Source organism: Loxodonta africana, chromosome 11, assembly GCF_030014295.1.
Source record: "Loxodonta africana isolate mLoxAfr1 chromosome 11, mLoxAfr1.hap2, whole genome shotgun sequence".
Taxonomy (NCBI): domain Eukaryota; kingdom Metazoa; phylum Chordata; class Mammalia; order Proboscidea; family Elephantidae; genus Loxodonta; species Loxodonta africana.
Genome location: NC_087352.1, coordinates 19,471,016 through 19,492,648, shown reverse-complemented (window position 1 = coordinate 19,492,648; position 21,633 = coordinate 19,471,016). Strand labels below are relative to the sequence as shown.

The following is a 21,633-nucleotide window of genomic DNA, read 5'->3' as shown; positions in this document are numbered from 1 at the left end:
ACAAAAGTCTCCTGCGGTTTTATGGACCCAGGGACTGGGGATAGGGTGAGGGGGAAGGGCTGGAAAGGGAGAAGTACTGAGTCAGAGTGGAGAAAATTGTCTTCAAGTTTCCACTGCCACCCCTGATAAGGAGATCTTGATAGAGGTGCCTGACAAAGGCCCCTGATAAAGAGGCCTCCAATCACAGGTACCTGGGCTGTGAGTCCCCGAGTGGTGGAAACAGTTAAGTGCTCGGTTGCTAATTGAAAGGTTGGCAGTTCTAGTCCAATCAGTGACACCTTGGAAGAAAGTCCTGGCAATCTACTTCTGAAAACTCAGCCATTGAAAACTCTATGGAGCACAGTTCTACTCTAACACACCTGGGTTTGCCATGAGCTGGAATCTACAACGGTAACTGGGTGGCTGGTTGGGCTGAGAATGCAGATAAGTGAAAGAGTATAGCTGGCCAGAGGGGACAGAGTTATTGACTACAGCTACCTTCAGAGACTGCAATGCACTGGCTATCTACCAAGTCTGGTGTGGGGAGGGGAGCCTCCCCCCACAAGACGTGCCAGGTAAAGCCTTTGTTATTGCCTATGGCCGGGCCTGAAAAATCACACATACGTTTTTGGCCATTAGTGAGACTCAGAGTCTCTACCAGTACAGTTGTGAGGTGGGGTCTCAAAGCTCAAATCCTGGGGGGCTGAGGTGAGCCATGAGAAGCCCCATTAATCCTCAGTCCTGATAGTCAGGCTTCTCCCCACTATTCCTGCTTGTATTGCACAACTCATTACCAAATCCAAGGCTGCTTTTCTGCCTTGCCTCCCACACCTCTCTGACACATTTTTTGCTGTTGACCATTCACCAACCTTGACATCTTTCCCCACTGCCCTTGCCTATGGCAGCCTCATTCCCACCTCTAGTGAACTCTAAGAGGGTAGGGGGCTGGGTATCATCTAGATCCTCCAGCAGTGCTCAGTAAACTTTGTTTATTGAATGGGCCTGTTATGGATTGAATTATACCCCCCTCCCCCAAAGATACTGTCTTGGTTATCTAGTGCTGCTGTAACAGAAATACCACAAGTGGATGGCTTTAACAAAGAATAGTTTATTCTCTCACAGTCCAGTAGGTTAGAAGTCCGAATTCAGGGCTCTGGCTCCAGGGGAAGGCTTTCTCTCTCTGTGGCCCTGGAGGAAGGTCCTTCTGATGCAGCAACCTTCCCTTGGTCTGGGAGAATCTCAGCACAGAAGTCTTAGGTCCAAAGGATGCACTGTGCTCCTGGTACTTCTTTCTTAGTGGTATGGAGTCCCCATGTCTCTCCACTTGCTTCTCTCTTCTATATCCCAAAAGAGATTAGCTCAAGACACTATCCACTCCTAAAGCTCTCATTGACACAACTGCCGCCAATACATCCCATCATATCATAGTGGTAGGATTCACAACACATAGGAAAATCACATGAAATGGTGGACGCCAGATTGAATTCAGTAAAACTAGATGGTGTCCAGCTACCACCACTGGCTGCTCTGACAGGGGTCACAACAGAGGGTCCCAGACAGAGCTGGAGAAAAATGTAGAACAAAATTCTAACTCAAAAAGAAGGACCAGACTTGCTGGCCTGACAGAGACTGGAGAAACCATGAGAGTATGGCCCCCAGACGCCCTTTCAGCTCAGTATTGAGGTCATTCCTGAGGTTCACCCTTTAACCAAAGATTGAACAAGCCCATGGAACAAAACAAGGCTGAAGGGGCACACCAGCCCTGGGGCAGGAACTGGAAGGCCAGAGGGAACAGGAAAGTTGGTAATAGGGAACCCAGGGTTGAGAAGGGATAGTGTTGACATGTCGTGGGGTTGTTAACCAATGTCATAGAACAATGTGTGTACTAACCGTTTGATGAGAAACTAGTTTGTTGTGTAAACCTTCATCTAAAGTACAAAATAAATAAAGAAAATGGCAGACAATCACACAACACTGGGAATCATGACCTAGCCAAGTTCACAGACATTTTGGGGGGCACAATTCAATCCATGACAGATTCATCAAAGTTTTAATCCCTGATACCTGTGAGCATGTCCTTATTTGAAAATAGGGTCTTCGAAGATGTTATCACTGAAGTTAACTTGAGGTTATACAGGAATAATGTAGGTCCTAATCCAATATGAGGGTTACTTGGGTGGCACAAACAGTTAAGTACTTGGCAACTACCCAAAAGATTGGCAGTTTGAATCTGCCCAGAGCCGCCTCAGAAGAAAGGCCTGGTGATCTACTTCTAAAAGATTGTTGCTGTTGATAGGTGCTGTCGAGTTGGTTCCAACTCACAGTGACCCTATGCACAACAGAACACAACACTGCCCGGTCCTGCGCCATCCTTACAATCGTTGTTATGCTTGAGCTCATTGTTGCAGCCACTGTGTCAATCCACCTCGTTGAGGGTCTTCCTCTTTTCCGCTGACCCTGTACTCTGTCAAGCATGATGTCCTTCTCCAGGGACTGATCCCTCCTGACAACATGTCCAAAGTTTGCAAGATGCAGCCTTGCCATCCTTGCTTCTAAGGAGAATTCTGGTCATACTTCTTCTAAGACAAATTTGTTCATTCTTTTGGCAGTCTGTGGTATATTCAATATTCTTTGCCAACACAATTCAAAGGCGTCAATTCTTCTTCAGTCTTCCTTATTCATTGTCCAGCTTTCACATGCAGATAATGTGATTAAAAATACCACGGCTTGGGTCAGGCGCACCTTAGTCTTCAAGGTGACATCTTTGCTCTTCAACACTTTGAAGAGGTCCTTTGCTGCAGATTTACCCAATGCAATGCATCTTTTGATTTCTTAACTGCTATTTCCATGGCTGTTGATTGTGGATCCAAGTCAAATGAAATCCTTGACAACTTCAATCTTTTCTCCGTTTATCATGATGTCGCTCATTGGTCCAGTTGTGAGGATTTTTGTTTTCTTTATGTTGTGAGGTGCAATCCACACTGAAGGCTGTGGTCTTTGATCTTCATTAGTAAGTGCCTCAAGTCCTCTTCACTTTCAGCAAGCAAGGTCGTGTCATCTGTATAACACAGGTTGTTAATGAGTCTTCCTCCAATCCTGATGCCCCGTTCTTCTTCATATAGTCCAGCTTCTTGTATTTTCTCAGCATACAGATTGAATAGGTATGGTGAAAGAATACAACCCTGATGCACACCTTTCCTGACTTTAAACCAATCAGCATCCTCTTGTTCTCTCCGAACAACTGCCTCTTGATCTATGTAAAGGTTCCTCATGAGCACAATTAAGTGTTCTGGAATTCCTATTCTTCCCAATGTTATCCATAATTTGTTATGATCCACGCAGTCGAATGCCTTTGCATAGTCAATAAAACATCCTTCTGGTATTCTCTGCTTTCAGCCAGGATCCATCTGACATCAGCAATGATATCCCTGGTTCCACGTCCTCTTCTGAAACCGGCCTGAGTTTCTGTCAGTTCCCTGTCAATATACTGCTGTAGCCATTTTTGAATGATCTTCAGCAAAATTTTGCTTTCGTGTGATATTAATGATATTGTTTTATAATTTCCACATTCGGTTGGATCACCTTTCTTGGGAATAGGCATAAATATGGGTGTGTTCCAGTCAGTTGGCCAGGAAACTGTCTTCCGTATTTCTTGGCATAGACAAGTGAGCACCTCCAGTGCTGCATCTGTTTGTTGAAACATCTCAGTTGATATTTCATCAATTCTTGGAGCCTTGTTTTTTGCCAATGCCTTCAGAGCAGTTTGGACTTCTTCCTTCAGTACCATCGGTTCCTCAACATATGCCACCTCTTGAAATGGTTGAATATTGACTAATTCTTTTTTGTACAATGACTCTGTGTATTCCTTCCATCTTCTTTTGATGCTTCCTGTGTCGTTTAATATTTTCCCCATAGAATCCTTCACTATTGCAACTTGAGGCTTGAATTTTTTCTTCAGTTCTTTCAGCTTGAGAAATGCCGAGCCTGTTCTTCCCTTTTGGTTTTCCATTTCTAGCACTTTGCACACGTCATTATAATACTTTACTTTGTCTTCTGGAGATACCCTTTGAAATCTTCTGTTCAGTTCTTTTACTTCAGCAATTCTTCCTTTTGCTTTAGCTGCTCGACGTTCAAGAGCAAGTTTCAGAGTCTCCTCTGACATCCATCTCGGTCTTTTCTTTCTTTCATGTCTTTTCAGTGACCTCTTGCTTTCTTCATGGATGATGTCCTTGATGTCATTGCACAACTCGTCTGGTCTTTGGTCACTAGTGTTCAATGCGTCAAATCTATTCTTGAGATGGTCTCTAAATTCAGGTGGGATGTATTCAAGGTCATATTTTGGCTCTCGTGGACTTGCTCTGATTTTCTTCAGTTTCAGCTTGAACTTGCATATGAGCATTTGATGGTCTGTTCCACAGTCGGCCCCGGCCTTGTTCTGACTGATGATATTGAGCTTTTCCATCGTCTCTTTCCACAGATGTAGTCAATATGATTTCTGCATGTTCCATCTGGAGATGGTCCATGTGTACAGTCGCCGTTTATGTTGGTGAAAGAACGTATTTGTAATGAAGAAGTCGTTGGTCTTGCAAAATTCTGTCATTTGATCTCCGGCATTGTTTCTATCACCAAGGCTGTATTTTCCAACTACTGATCCTTCTTCTTTGTTTCCAACTTTTGCATCCCAATTACCAGTAATTATCAATGCATCTTGATTGCAATTTCAGACTGTAGCAGCTGATAAAAATCTTCTATTTCTTCATCTTTGGCCCTAGTGGTTGGTGCGTAAATTTGAATGATAGTCGTATTAACTGGTCTTCCTTGTAGGTGTATGGATATCCTATCACTGACAGAGTTGTATTTCAGGATAGCTCTTGAAACGTTTTTTTTTGATGATGAATGCAACACCATTCCTCTTCAAGCTGTCATTCCCAGCATAGTAGACTAGATGATTGTCCAATTCAAAGCAGCCAGTACTAGTCCATTTCAGCTCACTAATGCCTAGGATATCGATGTTTATGCATTCCATTTCATTTTTAATGATTTCCAATTTTCCTAGATTCATACTTTGTACATTCCAGGTTCCGAATATTAATGGATGTTTGCAGCTGATTCTTCTCATTTTGAGTAGTGCCACATCAACAAATGAAGGTCCAGAAAGCTTTACGCCATCTCCGTCATTAAGGTTGACTCTGCTTTGAGGAGGCAGCTCTTCCCCAGTTATCTTTTGAGTGCCTTCCACGCTAGGGGGCTCATCTTCCAGCACTATATCAGACAATGTTCTGCTGCTGTTCATAAGGTTTTCACTGGCTAATGCTCTTCAGAAGTAGACTGCTGGATCCCTCTTCCTAGTCTGTCTTAGTCTGGAAGCTTAGCTGAAACCTGTCCTCCATGGGTGACCTTGCTGGTATCTGAATATCGGTGGCATAGTTTCCAGCATCACAGCAACATGCAAGCCCCCACAGTATGACAAACTGACAAACACTTGGGGGTCTAAAAGATTACAGCCATTGAAAACCCTATGAAGTACAGTTCTACTCTGAAACAGATGGGGTGGCCATGAGTCAAATCAATTTGAGGGCAACTGGTAATCCAATATGAGTGGTGTCCTATAAAAGAGAAGAAACACAGAGGGAAGAATACCATGTGATTCAGCAGCTGCAAGCCAAGAAAATCCAGGCTTGCAGCAGCAGAAGCTGGAAGAGACAAGACATGATCTTCCTCTAGAGGCTTTGGAGAGAACATGGCCATGCAACATCCTGAATTTGGACTTCTAGCCTCCAGAACTGTGAAAGAATAAACTTCTGTTCTTACAGGCCACCCAATCTGTGGTACTTGGTTATGGCAGCCCTAGGAAACGAATACACCAGAGGACCACCCCTCCCTGATTTTCTCCCTCCCAGGCGGGCCCAGTCCCTCTGATCATCCCTCTCCTGGCCTGAGGCCCAGATCCAGTTCCTGTCTACTCAGGCCCCTTTGAACAGTTGAATTTTTCCTAAACCCAGGACCCAATCCACATGCAGAACCATGGACAGCGCTGTCCCTGATGTCTGGGGCTGTCCAAGGGCTAGAAAGTGCCTAGGTCTGAAACAGCACCCACTATGGGCAGACGCTGATGAGAGAATTGGAGGAGGTTTGGGGACTGAAAGGAAACCCTGGTGGTGTAGTGGTTAAGAGCTACGGCTGCTAATCAAAAGGTTGGCAGTTCGGATCCACCAGGTGCTCCTTGGAAACCCTATAGGGCAGTTCTACCCTGTACTACAGGGTCACTATGAGTAGGAATCGACTCAACAGAGATAGGTTTTTTGGTTTTGGGGACTGAGTATGGAAAACGTCCTAGTCTGCTCTTCTCTGTCTCTCCTTGTCACCCCAGAAGGAAGGGCCTCATATTACATCAGAGAGGGACATCTCACACACTCTTGGTTCTTAGACGTCAGTTGCTGCAGGAAACCCTCCCTTGTCTGGAAAAGACTCCACCCCTGTCTTTCACTTCCTACGTATATGAGGCCCCCTTTCCTCTTTCTCTCTGCCTGGTACCCAGATAGAGCTTTAGAAGACAGAGAACATGACTCATGGTCCTTTTTTGTCCCTGGATGTGTGCCAAAGCCTAAAAGATTTTTAATATATGTCTCAATGTCTGTTGAATAAATGAAGGCCTGACATATCAGCAGGCTGGCTAAGTCATCATCTTTGAACATAATGGAAGATATTCCAAGTGTCTAGGCACTGAGGGACCTTACTTAGACTGGAAAAAGGGTTCTGTGGCCTCAGGCATGGATAGTTGTCAAGGGGAGACCTAGCAGGCTATTAACTACAAAAGCAAAGTAGGGCGAGCAGAGGGAAATCAGGCAATCACCTCACAACAGAGAGGAATTGTGGCAGGTGAAGGAAATGTGGAGAAGTCATAGAGAGGGATTCTGCAAGTGCATTTGCAGGACTCACAGGAAATAGGGGGAGGGGAAAAGACCCAGTCACAAGTTCCACCTCTTCCTGAGCCCAACCAGCTCACCCAAGTTTGAGGCTGGGGCTCCAGGCTCAGTTCCAGCCACTGTCCATTGGATCTCTCTGCACAGACAAGTTCAAGAGTTATCCCAATGCTTCCTGAAGCCCCCTATGTGCCCCAACCTGGGCCGGGTCCAAGACAGAGAGGATTCAGTTCCAGAACAGTCTTGGTTTTCTACTTCTCTGGCCCCATGAGAGGGTCTCCATGAAACCCATCTGGGGAAAATAGGCCCCCAAACTCCCATCCTTCTTGAGGGAGCGAGTGAGAAGCAGTATCTGAGAGTAGAGGAGGAAGGAGGGGCCTAGGCTGCTGTGGTCTGAGGTGAGAAGAGATCATCTTTCACTTCTTCTGTGATGATCTGGGCAGAGGGGCTATTGTTATGGATTGAACTGTGTCCTCCAAAAAGGTATGTCAAAGTCCTAACACCTGTACGTAAGAATGTGATCTTGTTTGGAAATACGGTTTTTTGTTTTGTTTTCAGTTAATGACGTCATACCAGAGTAGGGTGGGTCCTGATCTCTTCTGAGTAGTGTCTTTATAAAAGGAGAGAATGGACACAGAGACAATGTCACACAGGGGAAGATGCCATGAGAAGGTACATCTACAAGCAACAAAGGAACACCAAGTATTGTCAGCAATCCCTAGAAGCTGTCAGGGAGGCATGAAAGTTTCTCTCTCAAAGCCCTTAGAAATGATAAACATGGCTGACACCCTGATATGGACTTCTGGACTCCAGAACTGTGAGACAATAAATTTATGTGGTTTAAAGTCAATGACTTTGTGGTACTTTGTTAAAGCAGCCCTAGAAAACTAAGGTGACCATTCCTGTTGAAGGATAAATTTGGAACAGAAGCCATAAATTTTAATCCAGGACGGGCCCCCAGCTGTCTTAGCACTCCACAATTGTCCCCGACTTCCAAGATGGGATAAGTCAGGGGAATCTAGACTATTCCTTTCAGCCTAGAGAAGCTGTTGCTGCCTGTTGCTCTGCCAGGAAGGCGACTGAGGCCTAAGGAAGAGGGGGCTGGTGGGGCTGGAGTCAGAGCTTCTGTCTCCCTCAGTGGTCCCTGGAGGACTGGGTAGATACAGTCTGCACATCCTTCAGTCAGTGATGGCAAAAGAGGGTCTGTGCATCCTATACCTGCCCATTCTCCATCCCCATCTTTGGGTTTTCTACACTGACTTTAACCCACTTTACACCTTCAGATCCTGGACGTGGCCAAGAGATACCATAATCCCCTGTGACCACAGATTATGTCAAAACCTGGAAGAGGGAATCTCCTGAATTGTAAATATTGGCAATCAGATTTTTATTGGTAATAGCTTATTAAGAAGATCCCTAGGTGGTGGAAGCAGTTTGTGCTTGACTAATAACCTAGGGGTTGGGTGATTAACCCCCCCAGCAGCACCGCAGAAGAAAGGCCTGGCAATCTACTTCCAAAAATATTACAGCCAAGAAAAGACTATGGAGCAGTAGTTCTACTCTGTAACACGTGGGATCACCATGAGTCAGAACTGACGTTATGGTAACGAGTTATTTTTATTACAGAGACATGCAGTGTATAAAAATAGAAAACATACGACAGCAACAATAATAAAACATATTCTCGACACTTAAAAATCACTACTGTTAATACCCTAGTGCATATTCCTTTAGATCTTTTTTTTCCAGAAACATACAAACTTTTTTAAAAATGTGATCATCTAGCACATACGGTTTTCTAACCTGCTTTTTTTTACTTAATGACCTTGAACTTTCCATCCTAGTAAACGTCCCTCTCATCTAATCCTCTGTCCATGTTCACACCTATTCAAATTTTTCCAGTTGACCTCCAAATGTCCTTTACGGCTTTTGTCCAAACCGATGAGGAATCCAGGACCACGCGTTGCGTTCAGTTACTGTCTTCATTAAGTCTCTTTAACACATTTTTCATTAAAAATCAAACAAACCTGGAAGAGAGAATGTGGGGACCATTCAGCACCCTTAGCAACTCAAAACCCAAACAGAACCCATTGCCGTGGAGTTGATTCCAACTCGTAACGCCCCTACAGGACACAGTAGAACCGCCCCATAGAGTTCCCAAAGAGCACCTGGTATTTGAACTGCTGAACTTTTGGTTAGCAGGCATAGCACTTAACCACTATGCAACTCAAGGATCCATAATTGTTCTCTCTGAGCACCAGATTTTCCACGATGTGGGAAAGTGGGGCATACTCCTTTTGGATGGAGAGATGTCACATGAAATATAGTTTCAAATATATGACACTGTCTCTGAATATAATAAGTAGTGAGGGGCTGCAGGAAAAAGCACGAGAGAGAAGAGGTATTAGTTTCCTTAGGGCTGCCATAACAAAGTTCAGCAGATAGGTGGCTTAAGCCAACAGAAATGTGTTGTCTCACAGTTCTGGATGCTGGGAGTCCAAAATCAGGGCGTCAGCTATTCTGATTCCTTCTGAGGCCCTGAGAGAGAATCTGTTCCATGCCTATCTCCTACATTCTGGTGATGGCCGGCTATCTTTGGCATCTCTGGACTCCTACATATATCACTTCAATCTCTGCCTCCACCTTCACTTGGTCATCTTCCTTCTGTGTCTTTCTGTGTCTCTTCTCCTTTTTTATACGGACACCAGTCCTACTGGATTAGGACCCACCCTACTCCAGTATGACCTCATGGGAATTTAACTGATAACATCTTGAAAGACCCTACTTGCAAACAAGGGCACGTTCACAGGGAACGGGGTTAGGAGTTCAAGATACCTTTTTGGGGAAAACAATTCAGTCCATAACAATCCCCTAGTTTGTGAATAAATGAATGAAACGAGTGAAGCACTACTTCCCTTACCTCATCTAAATCTTTCTCCTATACCTCTGATTCTCAGGCCATCCCAAGTCCTACCCCTGGCAGGTTGACCTTCACCAGGGTCCAGAGGCTGTGACTCCCAGGGGTCTGGCCAGGTGGTACTTGCTTCCCCAGAACAGACCATTGTGCGCAAGACCAGAAGGCAGGACTTGAGGGCTCTTGTCTTTCCTTGCTGCCTTACAGAGCAAGCCTCTTGCCTCCTCTGAGCCTCAGGGGACATCTGTGACATGCAGAAAGGGAATTGGATAATCTCAAACAACCAATCCTTGGCTACGTCTAAAGCTCCCCTTCTACGGTTTTTTTTTTTTTTTTTTTTTTTTACATTTCGTTTTCACCACTGGCTTCCTGCCTAGGCTTCCTCTGCCCTCCTACATCTGCAGCTTTCCTTTCCTTTTCAGAGGCGCTCTGGAAGGCAGGGTGTCTTAGGCATGGGCCAGAGATGCTGCTGTCACTGCTGGTGCTTCTGCCCCTGCTGTGGGGAGGTGAGTGGGCTGAGGGGGTGAGGGGTTCTGCTCAGGGGAGGTTCTGGAGCTTGAAGCTGAGTCTCTCCCTCCCCAGGGTCCCGGACTCAGAGTTTGAGAATCAAGCTGGAACTAAAGGAATCCGTGACAGTGCAGGAGGGCCTGTGTGTCCTTGTGCCCTGTAAATTTTCCTACCTTAGGGGTTCCTATGGATACCGCCACATGTTTTGGTTCCGAGGAGGGGCGAGTATACACCAGCGTCTTCCAGTGGCCACAAACAAACCAGAACAGAAGGTGCAGGAAAGGACCCAGGGCCGATTCTTCTTGCTCGGGGATCCCTGGGTCAACAACTGCTCCCTGAGCATCAGAGATGCCAACGTGGAAGACAATGGGATGTACTCCTTTGGAATGGATAGTGCCTATAAGAGATACTTATATGGAGATAAGATGTTCTCTCTGAAGGTGACAGGTATGGTAGGGACGCAGGAAAAGGCCCTAGGGTGTGGTGCACTAGAAGTAGAAAAAAGATGGTTCTGCTCCTTATGGGGGTGGAGACAGTCACGACAAGACCCTGGGGCTGGCTGACAACATGCTGAGGGGCTCTGATCTCTCTCTCCTTCTTAGCCCTGACTCAATCACCCAACATCCAGATCCCAGGAATCCTGGAGTCTGGCCACCCCAGGAATCTGACCTGCACTGTGCCCTGGGCCTGTGAGCAGGGGACACCCCCCATCTTCTCCTGGAACTCAGCCGCCCTCACCTCCTTGGGTCCCCGGGCCCACCTCTCCTCAGTGCTCACCCTCTCCCCAAGACCCCAGGACCATGGCACCAGCCTCACCTGTCAGGTGACCTTCCCTGCAGTTGGTGTGACTGTGAAGAGGACCATCCAGCTCAATATCTCCTGTGAGTGCTGCGTGGGGTCACCTGGGTGGCTGAGAGTGTAGGGCCATGGTTGGGCTCGGTCAGGGTTTGACAATTGGGACCTGGTAGCCAAGCAGGAAGGAGGCTCCTTACCTGTTTCCATGGTTTCTGAGGGAAAGGCCCAATGCCCACTCATTTCTCACCATGGATGATGAGGCTGCCACATCTTCTATCCCAGATGCTCCACAGAACATGGTCATCACAGCCTCCCAGGGAAACAGCACAGGTAGGAAAGAACTTCTCTGCAGGGCTGGGATAGAAGCAGAGTCTCTGCCAGCTCAGGACAGACCTTAGGTCTCAGAGCTCCAACTAACCAAGGACTGCATGGAGTAGGAGAAACCAGTTGTCTTAGTTATCTAGTGCTTCTATAACAGAAATAGCACAAGTGGGTGGGTTTAACAAACAAAACTTTATATCTCATGGCTTAGGAGGCTAGAAGTCCAAATTCAGACTTTGGCTGTAGGGGAAGGCTTTCTGTCTCTCTTGGCTTGGCTCTATTCATGCCCTTTATCTTTGAGCTTCTGCTCCTGGGCAATCTTCATGTGATTTGGCATCTCTTCCTCCATCTCAGCTGCTTAGCTTGCTTGTTTAGTTTCTTTTATATCTTAAAAGAGATTGTCTCAAGATGCATGCTAATCTAGCCTCATTAAGGTAAAAAAATAACCTAATCCTCATTAACATAATCTGATTCTGCTTCATTAATATAACATGCACAGCCCAGTCACAAATGGGATTATAAACACAGGCAGAGGTTAGGATTTACAAGACATCTTTTTTGGGGGCACAATTCAATCCATAACACCAGCTGATGAGGGAGAGCAGAGGGAGAAAGCCTCCATTCCTGTCAACTCCTGGAAGTCAGTCTTTTGCTCACCCACAATTCTCTTTTGCCAATTCCGACGGAAGCAGTCCTATCCGTCTCACGTCACCCTTTTCTCTGATGTGCTTCCTCCTCCTGATGTTCCTTAAGTTCTTCCTTGGTCCATTAACTGCATTTGTTTACTGCATGCCTGTTTGAGGTCCTCTGTCCTCCACCAGTCAGACAGCTAGGGAATCTCTAGGAAAATGATCTGGGCCTCTTCTGAAGGCCTGAGGCCTGGACTCTACCCGCCTCTCCAGGGCTAGTGTGGCTATCACAGAAGGAGAGGGACACTAGGCTTGACCCTGGCAGAGAGAGGAGAACAGGGCTGTCAGTGTCCCATAGTGCTCACTCTCTCTCTCTCTCCCCCCATATCTCCTTCTATCTCTGTCCATATTTCTGTCTTTCTTCATCTCTCTCTCCATATTCCTCCCTCTCTCTCCATTTTTCTTTTTCTCCGTTTCCATATTTTTCTCTCTCTCCCAAAGCCTTCAAGATCTTGGGAAATGCCTCATCCCTTCCCATCCTTGAGGGCCAGTCCCTGCGTCTGGTCTGTGTTGCTGACAGCAATCCCCCTGCATTGCTAAGCTGGTTCTGGCAGTCCCCAAGCCTGAACACCTCCCTCATCTCCAACACTGGATACATGGAACTGCCTCAAGCAGGGACTGCAGAAGGAGTGTTCACCTGCCAAGCTCAAAACCAACTGGGTTCCCAGCATGTTCTTCTGAATGTCTTTGTTCACTGTGAGTTTGGAGGCAGTTGGGGACGGACTCTATGGTGTTAGAGACACAAGAGATCCCCTGCTGAGCCATCTCCTTCCTCCCCACAGATCCCCCACAGCTTCTCAGTCCCTTTTGCTCCTGGGAGGATGAGGGTCTGTGCTGCAACTGCTCTGCCCAAGCCCAGCTGGCCCTCTCCCTGTGCTGGAAGGTTGGGGATGGGATGGTGGAGGGGAGTAGTAGCAACACCTCACCTTCAGCTCCACTGGGCACTGGGCCAACAGCACCTGAGCCTCAGTGCTGGGCTAAGCCTTGGCCTCAGACTCTGCTGTAAGGCCCAGAATGTCCGTGGAGCCCAGAGCATCACTGTCCTGCTGCTGCCAGGTCAAGGGTCTTCAGTGGAAGAAGAGCCTCATCCCTAGAGAGATGGAGCGTGAAGGAGAGGCACTCAAGGCCAAGACAGGAGTGGCTGGGGATAAGACCCTCAGTCCTTTGACTGGTGGGGATGTGTGATGTGGTGTGCAGAGGCTGGCTCAGGATCTACAGAGCAAAGGGATGCCAAGTGACTGAGTTCTGGGTGGGCATCAGACACATTAATTGAGGGCAGAGAGGAGTGGATGGTTGGGAGGATGCCATGTGTTGGGATTGGCATTTAATTGAACCTTGAATTATCTGTAGGGAAACCAGAACCCAGGTCATGTTCAGAAGTCCTGGGAGCTGCTGGAGGAGCTAGCGGAATGGCCTTGCTTTGTCTCTGCCTTTTCCTCATCTTCAGGTGGGAGTGAGTGGGTTCCTGGGGTGGAGGGATACACCTGGGGTGGAGAGGTTATGCAGGTTGTACAATCTCAGAAAACCTGAGCTGGAAGAACCTGGAGTGTTTGGGAAGGCCAGAAAACTTCCACCTGTAATCAGTTGGACCAACGTGGGGTCTCTTCCCAACTTCTAGTTCAGCTCTTGGGTTAGGAGGAGCACCTGGAGACTAGACCCTCATCCATCTATCCCACTCACCATTTCCACGTTCTTCATAGAGAGTAGGGGGATGGGCTACCTACTCCAGGTTCCAAATAACAAGTCTGAAAATCCCTGGGATCTTCCCTCAGAGTGAAGACTCAGAGGAAGAAAGCAGCTAGTACAATGGAAGGCGTGAATGATACAATCTCGGTCTTGGGTTCAGGATCATGGGTGAGTGATAAGGACACCTCCCATTCAGCATTACCCCTTTTGGGCACCCTCCTTAGGCACTTACCTTTTAACATTCAACACTTAGCATTCTCCACCAGAGTCCCACATCTGGAGATCAGGGAGTTATTTTTATTTTTGTCTCATTCCTTAGAGATTACAAATTATCAAGTTCTATCCTTCTTTCCGGATAGAAGTAAGACTGGTCTCCTTCTCCTTATCTTACTCCTATGCTCACTGAGGTTTTTTCGTCTATCCTGGATCCCTGAGTCCACCTCAGGTTCTTGCCCTCATCTCTTCTCAACACAGGCTACCTGGAAAATCCTTCAGAAATAATTATCATCCAGTTCCTCCATAGTTTAGATGATTTAGATGTCTCTGCTAGCTTCCTAATGGTTGGAGAAGATGCCAAACACTTTGGTGTGGTATTGCGCCATTTCCAATCAGTTTCCTCCCCTCCATGCCATTGCGTTGTGGTCCATGTAGCTGTTCTTCATTTTCTTAAACAGGTCTGGCTCAGCAGTGGCCATGTCCCCTCCCCTAGATTTGCCACTAACTAGGCCACTAGTTCTACTGGCAAAATCATGCTCATTATTCAAGATGCAAATGAAATATTATCCTTTCCCTGTAGAAACTTTGGCCAACCCCTTCTGAGCAAGATGCTGTTATCCTCTCCTCTCTGTACCTACATCCCAGGGTACATCCCGGTTTTGTGAGGCTCACCATGCTATAATTGCAAACACAGGCCCATCCCCCACCATGCTAGGGTCTCTCCAAGAACAAGGGCCTGGTCTGATTCAGGGTCCTGTTGGTCTCACTCAATGTACCCTGTTTCCATCACCTCTCATATGTTTTGTTGTTGTAGGATGCCATCAAGTTAATTTCAACTCATAGCGACCCAATGTTTCAGAGTAGAACTTCTCCATAGGGTTTTCTAGGCGTAATCTTTATGGGAGCGGAGGGCCAGGTCTTTCTCCTGCAGAGCTGCTGGGTGGGTTTGAACCTCCAGTCTTTCCTTTGGCAGCTGAGTACTTAACCATTTTGCCACCAGGGCTCCTCCTCATAGCTGAAAAAACACCAGTTGCCATTGAGTTGATTCTGACTCATAAGAACCATATAGGACACAGTAGAACAGTCCCTTAGGGTTTCCAATGAGTGGTTGGTGATATTGAACTGCTGACCTTTTGGCTAGCAGCCAAACTCTTAACCACTGCACCGCTAGGGCCCCTTCTCATAGGTACACGTGTATATTTAATTCATCTCAGGTCAATTACATCAGTCATTAAATCAGCAGCGATGCTTGGTTCATGATATTCTGTTATGATTGATCTACTCATGGACCTCTTCTATTTTTTTCTCTCTTTTTTCCTTTATGATATAAGCCATTAACCCCTTACTCAATCCAAGAATGAGAATGCTGATAATAGATTACATCTACCTGTGTGTTTCTTCTCTTCCCAACCCTCTAGCTACCCCCATCTTCAGTAGTCTCTATCCTGAATTCTGTTTATGATTCCATTGCTGTTATTTCCCCCCGTACCCTCCCCTCTCCGCCACTCCCAACTCATGGAGTTACACCTAAGCAATATATTGATTGGAAACCCTGGTGGCGTAGTAGTAAAGAGCTACGGCTGCTAACCAAAAGATCAGCAGTTTGAATCCATCAGACACTCCTTGGAAACTGTATGGGGCAGTTCTACTCTGTCCTATAGGTTTGCTGTGAGTCAGAATCGACTCCATGTATTGTAATGTATTGGTTAAATTTGCTTATTTCAGACTTTGTAAAAAGGGCATTATGTTTGATCTAGTCTTTTGGGACCAGGTTACATTATTAAGATTCATCCACATTGTTATATGTAGATGTAGTTCATTAATTTTTACTGCCATGTAATAAATATGTCATGTTTTTATAGCACAATTTATGTATCTGGTCTCACGTTCATGATCATTTAGATTATTCCCAGGTATGTGTTTTGAACATTTTTATTTCATGTCTCACAGTGTTCATATGCAGGAGTTTCTTGGTCATATATGTGAGAATTGAATTGTTAGATCACTATAAAAAATGTCCATCTTAACAAGGTAATGACCAATGATTTTCCAAAGTGGTAGACCAATATACATCCCCACCATCTACGTTTAAGGAATTTCGTTGATTCACATCCTTTCCAATGCCTGATTTCCCTAGACTTCTCAATTTTGCTAATAAAATTGGGATAGCACATTGTGGTCTTCATTTACACTTTCCTGATTACTAAATGCTTTGTATTTATTTATGTACTTTTACAGAGTCAAGAATATATAAATGCCTACCCCTTCTATGAAATGCCGCTTTACCGCTGTTGCCAATTTTTTCTCTTGGTAGTTTGTCCTTTCCTTACTAATCTGTAGGAAGTCATTATATAGCTTTAATACCAGCTTACGTTAGTTATGTGTATTATAAACAACTATTTCTAGTGTGTATCTGGTCATTTTGCTCTCCTAAGGCGACTTGCTGCACCTAAGGCTTTAATTTTGATATAGTCATATTAAACCTTTTATATTGAGTGATTCTGTGTCTTTTTAAACAAAAAATTTCCTGCTGTAAGATCAGAAACATATTCACCTATATTTTATATAGAAATCTAAAATTTCTTGCTTTTGACGTTCAGATAATTTAGGTCTTAGTTATTCTAGAGTTGAGTTGTCTGTATTGCATGAAGGGGGTGTCTGATTTCATGATTTCCATATGGAGCTTCTGCTTCTGTTTATTCCTTGAACGTATTTATTAATAGCTGTTTTTTTTAAATTTTGTCTTCAAATTGCATCATTGCTGAAATGTTGGGTCCTGTTTCTATTGACCGCTTTTCCCCTTGTCTTGGCTGACATTTTGTAGCTTCTTTTCATATTTAGTAATTTGGGAAGTTATGCTGGACGTTATGTTATATAGGTGATTATCTGGATATTCTAGAATTCCCTTAACGATTGTTGAGCTCTCTACTGGCAGGCAGTTAATTTACTTCTGGATCATCTTGACCCATTCAAAGTTTTTAATACAAGCTTTGTTAGGGTGAGTTTAGATTAACCTTTACTCTATCTTCCCCATAATTGTTCTTTCTCAAATAGCATGTTTTTTTAATCAGATTTATGGCATCTCATAGTATGCATATGCAGCTGAATATTCAGCCAAAGACTTAACGAAATCACTATACAGATTTTCTGAAGCTCTTTCTCTGGAGCTTCTATCCATTCTTCTATAAGGTATCAAGTGATGGGCAAGTATAGGAAAGAGTGTCTGGTTATCGCCTTTACTTCAGGGTCTGGTCTCTGTCTGTCTTCTAGTATCTGTCCATGAACCAGTTACGCCACCCCTACCCTTGATTTATGTTTCAAAATATCTCCCATCATGAACTTACAACTTGAAACACACTGATTTTCTACGTATTTAATAAGCGCCTCTCCTAGAAAGCCATAAGCTGCACAATATCAGGGACTGTGTCTACTTTCATCATCACTCTACATCCAACACTGAGCACACCACCAGACAATTAATAAGATGGCAGGCTCTGTAGTTGGAAAGAACTGGTTTTGACTCTTGACTGGGTGCATTTATATTTGTGTGTGTCTTCAAGCAATGTATATAAACTCTCTTAAGCTCAGTTTTTTTTATTTGTAAGGTGTCTATGATAAGATTATCCTCTCTACAGTATTTTTTGAGAACAATGTGATTAGTATAAGCACTCGCTAAGGGCTGGCCAATCTGAATTATTAAGTATTTTTGAATAAATGAATGGATAAATAACAAAAATTTCATCAGTCCCAATTTCTTTCTGACCATTGGCTGCTTTATCCTAGACCCCACTGCCTTGATCTGAATCCATTTTCTTCCTTCCGCTCAGGGACAGCAGCACCAGTTCCAGATAGGCATCCCTTCAGACCACCGAGGCCCTGCTGGGCCTGGCCCTATCTCAAGAGAGAAACAAGAGCTCCACTATGCATCCCTCAACTTTAAGAAGCTGAGGCTGCAGGAACAGGAGGACACTGACACTGAATACACAGAGATAAAGACATACGAATGAGAAAGTGCTCAAAGTCACAGCCTTGAGTGGAAAGCACATGATCTCTCTCAGGTTTTGATTCTTTAAAACTGAATGGACTTTGGTAATGGATTATACGAACGTTCTGGCATATGTGGATTTCTGTCCAAAAGACCTGAGTTCAAATCCACCTATGTCACTTATTGAGCAAGTCACTTTATATCCCTGTGCCTTCTTTATAGCTCTGTAAAGCAGGCAAATAAGTTCTATGTAACAAGGTTATTTGGAGTCCCTGGATGACACAAATGATTAAGTGTTTGAGTACTAACCAAAAGGTTGGTGATTCAAACCCACCCAGAGGCAGCTCTGAAGAGAGCCCTGGTGATCCGCTTCCGAAAGTTCACAGCCTTGAAAACCCTATGGAGTGGAGTTCTATTCTGCACATATGGTGTCAGCATCAGTTGGAATCGGCTTGATGGCAACAGGTAACCAGGTTACTGTGAAAGAGTACATATAAAACAGCTCAGAATAGTCTTGACACAAAGCATGTGGTCAGTGAATGCTAGTTATTTCTTCCCTGAACAGAAAGTTTATGCTGACAATTTTTCCTAGGTCTTGGAGGGGTAAGTCCCAGAGGCCATAGCACTAGCTGTCTGTGTCACTCCCATCTCAAAGCTCTTCCATGACTTACCCAAATAAAGTTCCTGTCCTTCATCTTTCTATTCAAGACTCCATGACCTTGTCCATGCAGACTTCTCCAACCTCATTTCTCACCAGTCACCCATATTCCATGTCAATTCCAGCAGTTGCCTTTTAGATCTCCTAGCTTCTGTTCCTTCAGTAAAACTGAAGAACACCAATGAAAAATAATGACTAAGTGAAATTATTAAGATTAGCTGGAGGGTGGGAGGGGATGAGGAGGGACTGATTATATTGAAAAGACCACAGTTAGACTGACAGCTGGTTTATCAGTAGCAATATTGAAAGCCTGAATACAATAGAACGTTGTCTTCAACACCCTGAGAGAAATAAATGTTAGTTTACGTAGTACTCAATGAAAATGTTTGAAGACTCAAGGTGAAATAAAGGTATTTTTAAAACAACAAAAACTATTCATGTGGTGCAATGGTTGCTTTTGTATGGCCTTTATCTCCATGGTCTTGTAACTTCCACCTGATTGGGAGGGATCATGCAAATAAGGTCTATGGAACCCTAACAAAGAGGTTGGTCATTTTGCCATCTTGCTAGGCTTAAAATGAGCCATCTCAGAGGTGGGAAAGATAGGATCTCACCACCAGCAAGGAAGAACAGCCAGGAATGGAGTGTGTCCTTTGGACCTGGATCCCTGTGCTGTGAAGCTTGTGGAACCAGAAGACAGAGAGAGAGCTGTAACACTGAAGACAGCAAGATGGTGAAAAGCAATGGCAGAGAACTGGCAGCAGCAGAGGCAGCAGAACCAGGAGACTGGCAGGAAACTGGCACGAGATGGCGTGGTGGCCTTCCTGGTCCACAGGGCGAGAAAGCTGAGTGCCTTTGGGGAAGAGGCTTGCTGAAGTTGTAGGGTGCCTCGGGACAATTTGTGGAGCTAGGTTTTGCTAACCCAAGGAGCTTGAGGCGAGTGCCTTTGGGTCGAAGCTTACTGGCGGAGTGGCGTACCTCAGGGCACCTATCAGCTGAGCTAAAAGAGCTTTGTAACACTTGTCTGAGGAGGGCAGAATTCAAGGGGCCAGAGAGAGGCAAGCCTGTGGGCACAGCTGAGAAGAGGCTCTCCTGATGGAAGAGCTGGATCCTTATCCCTAATAAACCCCATAATCGTTAGTATTGTCTGTGAGTTCTATGTGGCCATTGCAATGAGCTAGTGAATTCAGTAGAGAAGTAGAGAGCACCCTGGGAGGGATGGTTGGTGTCAGAATTGGTAAAGATGGAGAGAGGAGGCATATCTGACCTCTGCCTCATAGAAATGGCCTTGGGTTGTTAATCTTGATTCTCCTTCCCCTTGTGAAGTTAGAGGAAGTCAGATGCTACTGCCACGCCAGTTTTACAATTCACTTCCATAAATGTGATGTTTTTCCAAAATGGAAAAATATGTTACCCAAATCTTCAGTCGTGATTCAGTGTGGATCTGTATTTCTGGCCATCTCTGAGTTTGAGTTCAGGTGAAAAGAACAACCAAATGTACGAATGCAATTCTGCCACTAGGAGAACTTGCCTTCAGCACTGTCTTTCTGGTTTACTGTGCTTGAGTTTGTAACAGTCCACTTCCAGCTGTGCCAGCATATTGTGAGGAGCCATTTGCAAACCAAGATGGAATGTTTTCTTCCTCAGACAGTGGTCATAAAGAACTGCCCATGAGATTTGAGTTGCTATTTCACATAGATAGGACAGTACACCAGGAGCAGGTGGTGTAGGAATCTGTGCCACCTACTCGGGTGACTTATTTGTGCTTTTGGAACTGCTGAAGCCCAGTGTCATATACACATTTCACTTGGTAATGGATTTCTGCTATAGATGCGCAAGCTTTTGGCTCAGTGAGTCATGTAACACCTAGTTTATGATGGGCAGTTCAGATCATATATTCATTTGATATCCTATGGCCAGGAGTTCAGTCTCCACCAGGGTCAGGGGCTTCAATCAAAAGGACCTCTATGTTCTAAAAACAAACAACACAGAACGTAACTTTTAAAAAAGATCCCAGAGACTGCATATAGCATTCTTAACTGTCACAGGTACTGCAAGTCTGGTTTGATATTCTGACATATAAACCCTAGGCTGTAAAGTTTCTTATACTACAGCCGTGACCTGTTTCAGAGCTTTTCCTTGCACTTCAATTAACTTAAAACTTGAAGCCTTAAGATTGTATTTGGTAAACAGTTTAGAGCATCTGATGAAATATATTTCCTCAAAAATCCAAATTATGCACTTTTGGACTATGATGTGATGTAAGAGATAAGAAGTGAACTTATAATTTGCTTTGTGTCTATTTTTCCAGTACAGTTAGGATCAGACAGTCCACCACTTAGTCTTTGTAGTCATTATTGCCACCATAGCAATGAATAACAGTAGTCACTTCGTCCTTCAAGGTATTTGCTTCATAGTCTCTTCATCACAGTCTCCACAGGTGATAATTGAATTAATCATGATGGCATTGCATGTGGAATTCTATGAAACACTTAAGGAAGAAACAATGCCAAACTTTCCCAAGCTTTCTTAGTAAATAAAGGAAGTAGGGTGCTTCATTTCATGAAGCCAAGTGTAAGCCTGATACCAAAACCTGACCAGGACATTACAAGAAAAGAAAATTGCAGACCAATACTCTTCATGAACATAGAAAAATTCTTACTTAAATATTAGTAAATTTAATTTAACATGTATAATGTATATGGTACATCATGACCAAGTGGGGTTTAACATTCGAAAATCAGTATCATTCACTACCTTAACATCATAAAAGAAAAAAGCCATATGTGCCTGTCAATTACTGCAGAAAAAGTATTTGAAAAAAAGTTAGTAGACATTTATGATTTTTTAAAAAAACTCAGCAAGTTAGAACCAGAGGAGAACTTCTTCAATCTGATCAAGGGCATCTATGAAAAATCTGCTTCTAGCATCATAGTTATTGGTGAAATGTTGAAAACTCT

At 44.5% G+C, this 21,633-nt stretch overlaps 1 protein-coding gene across 4 annotated transcripts; it reads left to right on the top strand.

Annotated features, from left to right (window-relative positions):
- Positions 1–10,188: 10,188 nt before the first annotated feature.
- On the top strand, positions 10,189–20,277 carry LOC100666620 (sialic acid-binding Ig-like lectin 6). 4 transcript variants are annotated; one of them, XM_010586989.3, is made up of 8 exons: positions 10,189–10,322; positions 10,399–10,770; positions 10,926–11,204; positions 11,401–11,448; positions 12,570–12,824; positions 13,479–13,575; positions 13,901–13,982; positions 17,858–20,277. In XM_010586989.3, exons 1-8 carry the CDS (start codon positions 10,280–10,282, stop codon positions 18,035–18,037), a joined length of 1,356 nt encoding a protein of 451 aa, XP_010585291.1. In that variant the 5' UTR covers positions 10,189–10,279; the 3' UTR covers positions 18,038–20,277. The 4 variants fall into 4 exon arrangements, with proteins under 4 accessions (XP_010585291.1, XP_023399134.1, XP_023399136.1 ...); XM_023543366.2 differs by lacking the exon at positions 11,401–11,448 and having other exon boundaries at positions 17,858–20,276; XM_023543368.2 differs by lacking the exons at positions 13,479–13,575; positions 13,901–13,982; positions 17,858–20,277 and adding an exon at positions 13,185–13,471.
- The last annotated feature ends 1,356 nt before the right edge of the window (positions 20,278–21,633 follow it).

Excerpts from the sequence above, each read along its gene's own strand:
- LOC100666620 (XM_010586989.3), top strand. The coding sequence starts at position 10,280 with ATGCTGCTGTCACTGCTGGTGCTTCTGCCCCTGCTGTGGGGAG. Across the intron at positions 10,323-10,398 it reads TCTGCCCCTGCTGTGGGGAG|GGTCCCGGACTCAGAGTTTG; the intron begins GTGAGTGGGCTG and ends CTCCCTCCCCAG. Across the intron at positions 12,825-13,478 it reads TCTGAATGTCTTTGTTCACT|GGAAACCAGAACCCAGGTCA; the intron begins GTGAGTTTGGAG and ends AATTATCTGTAG.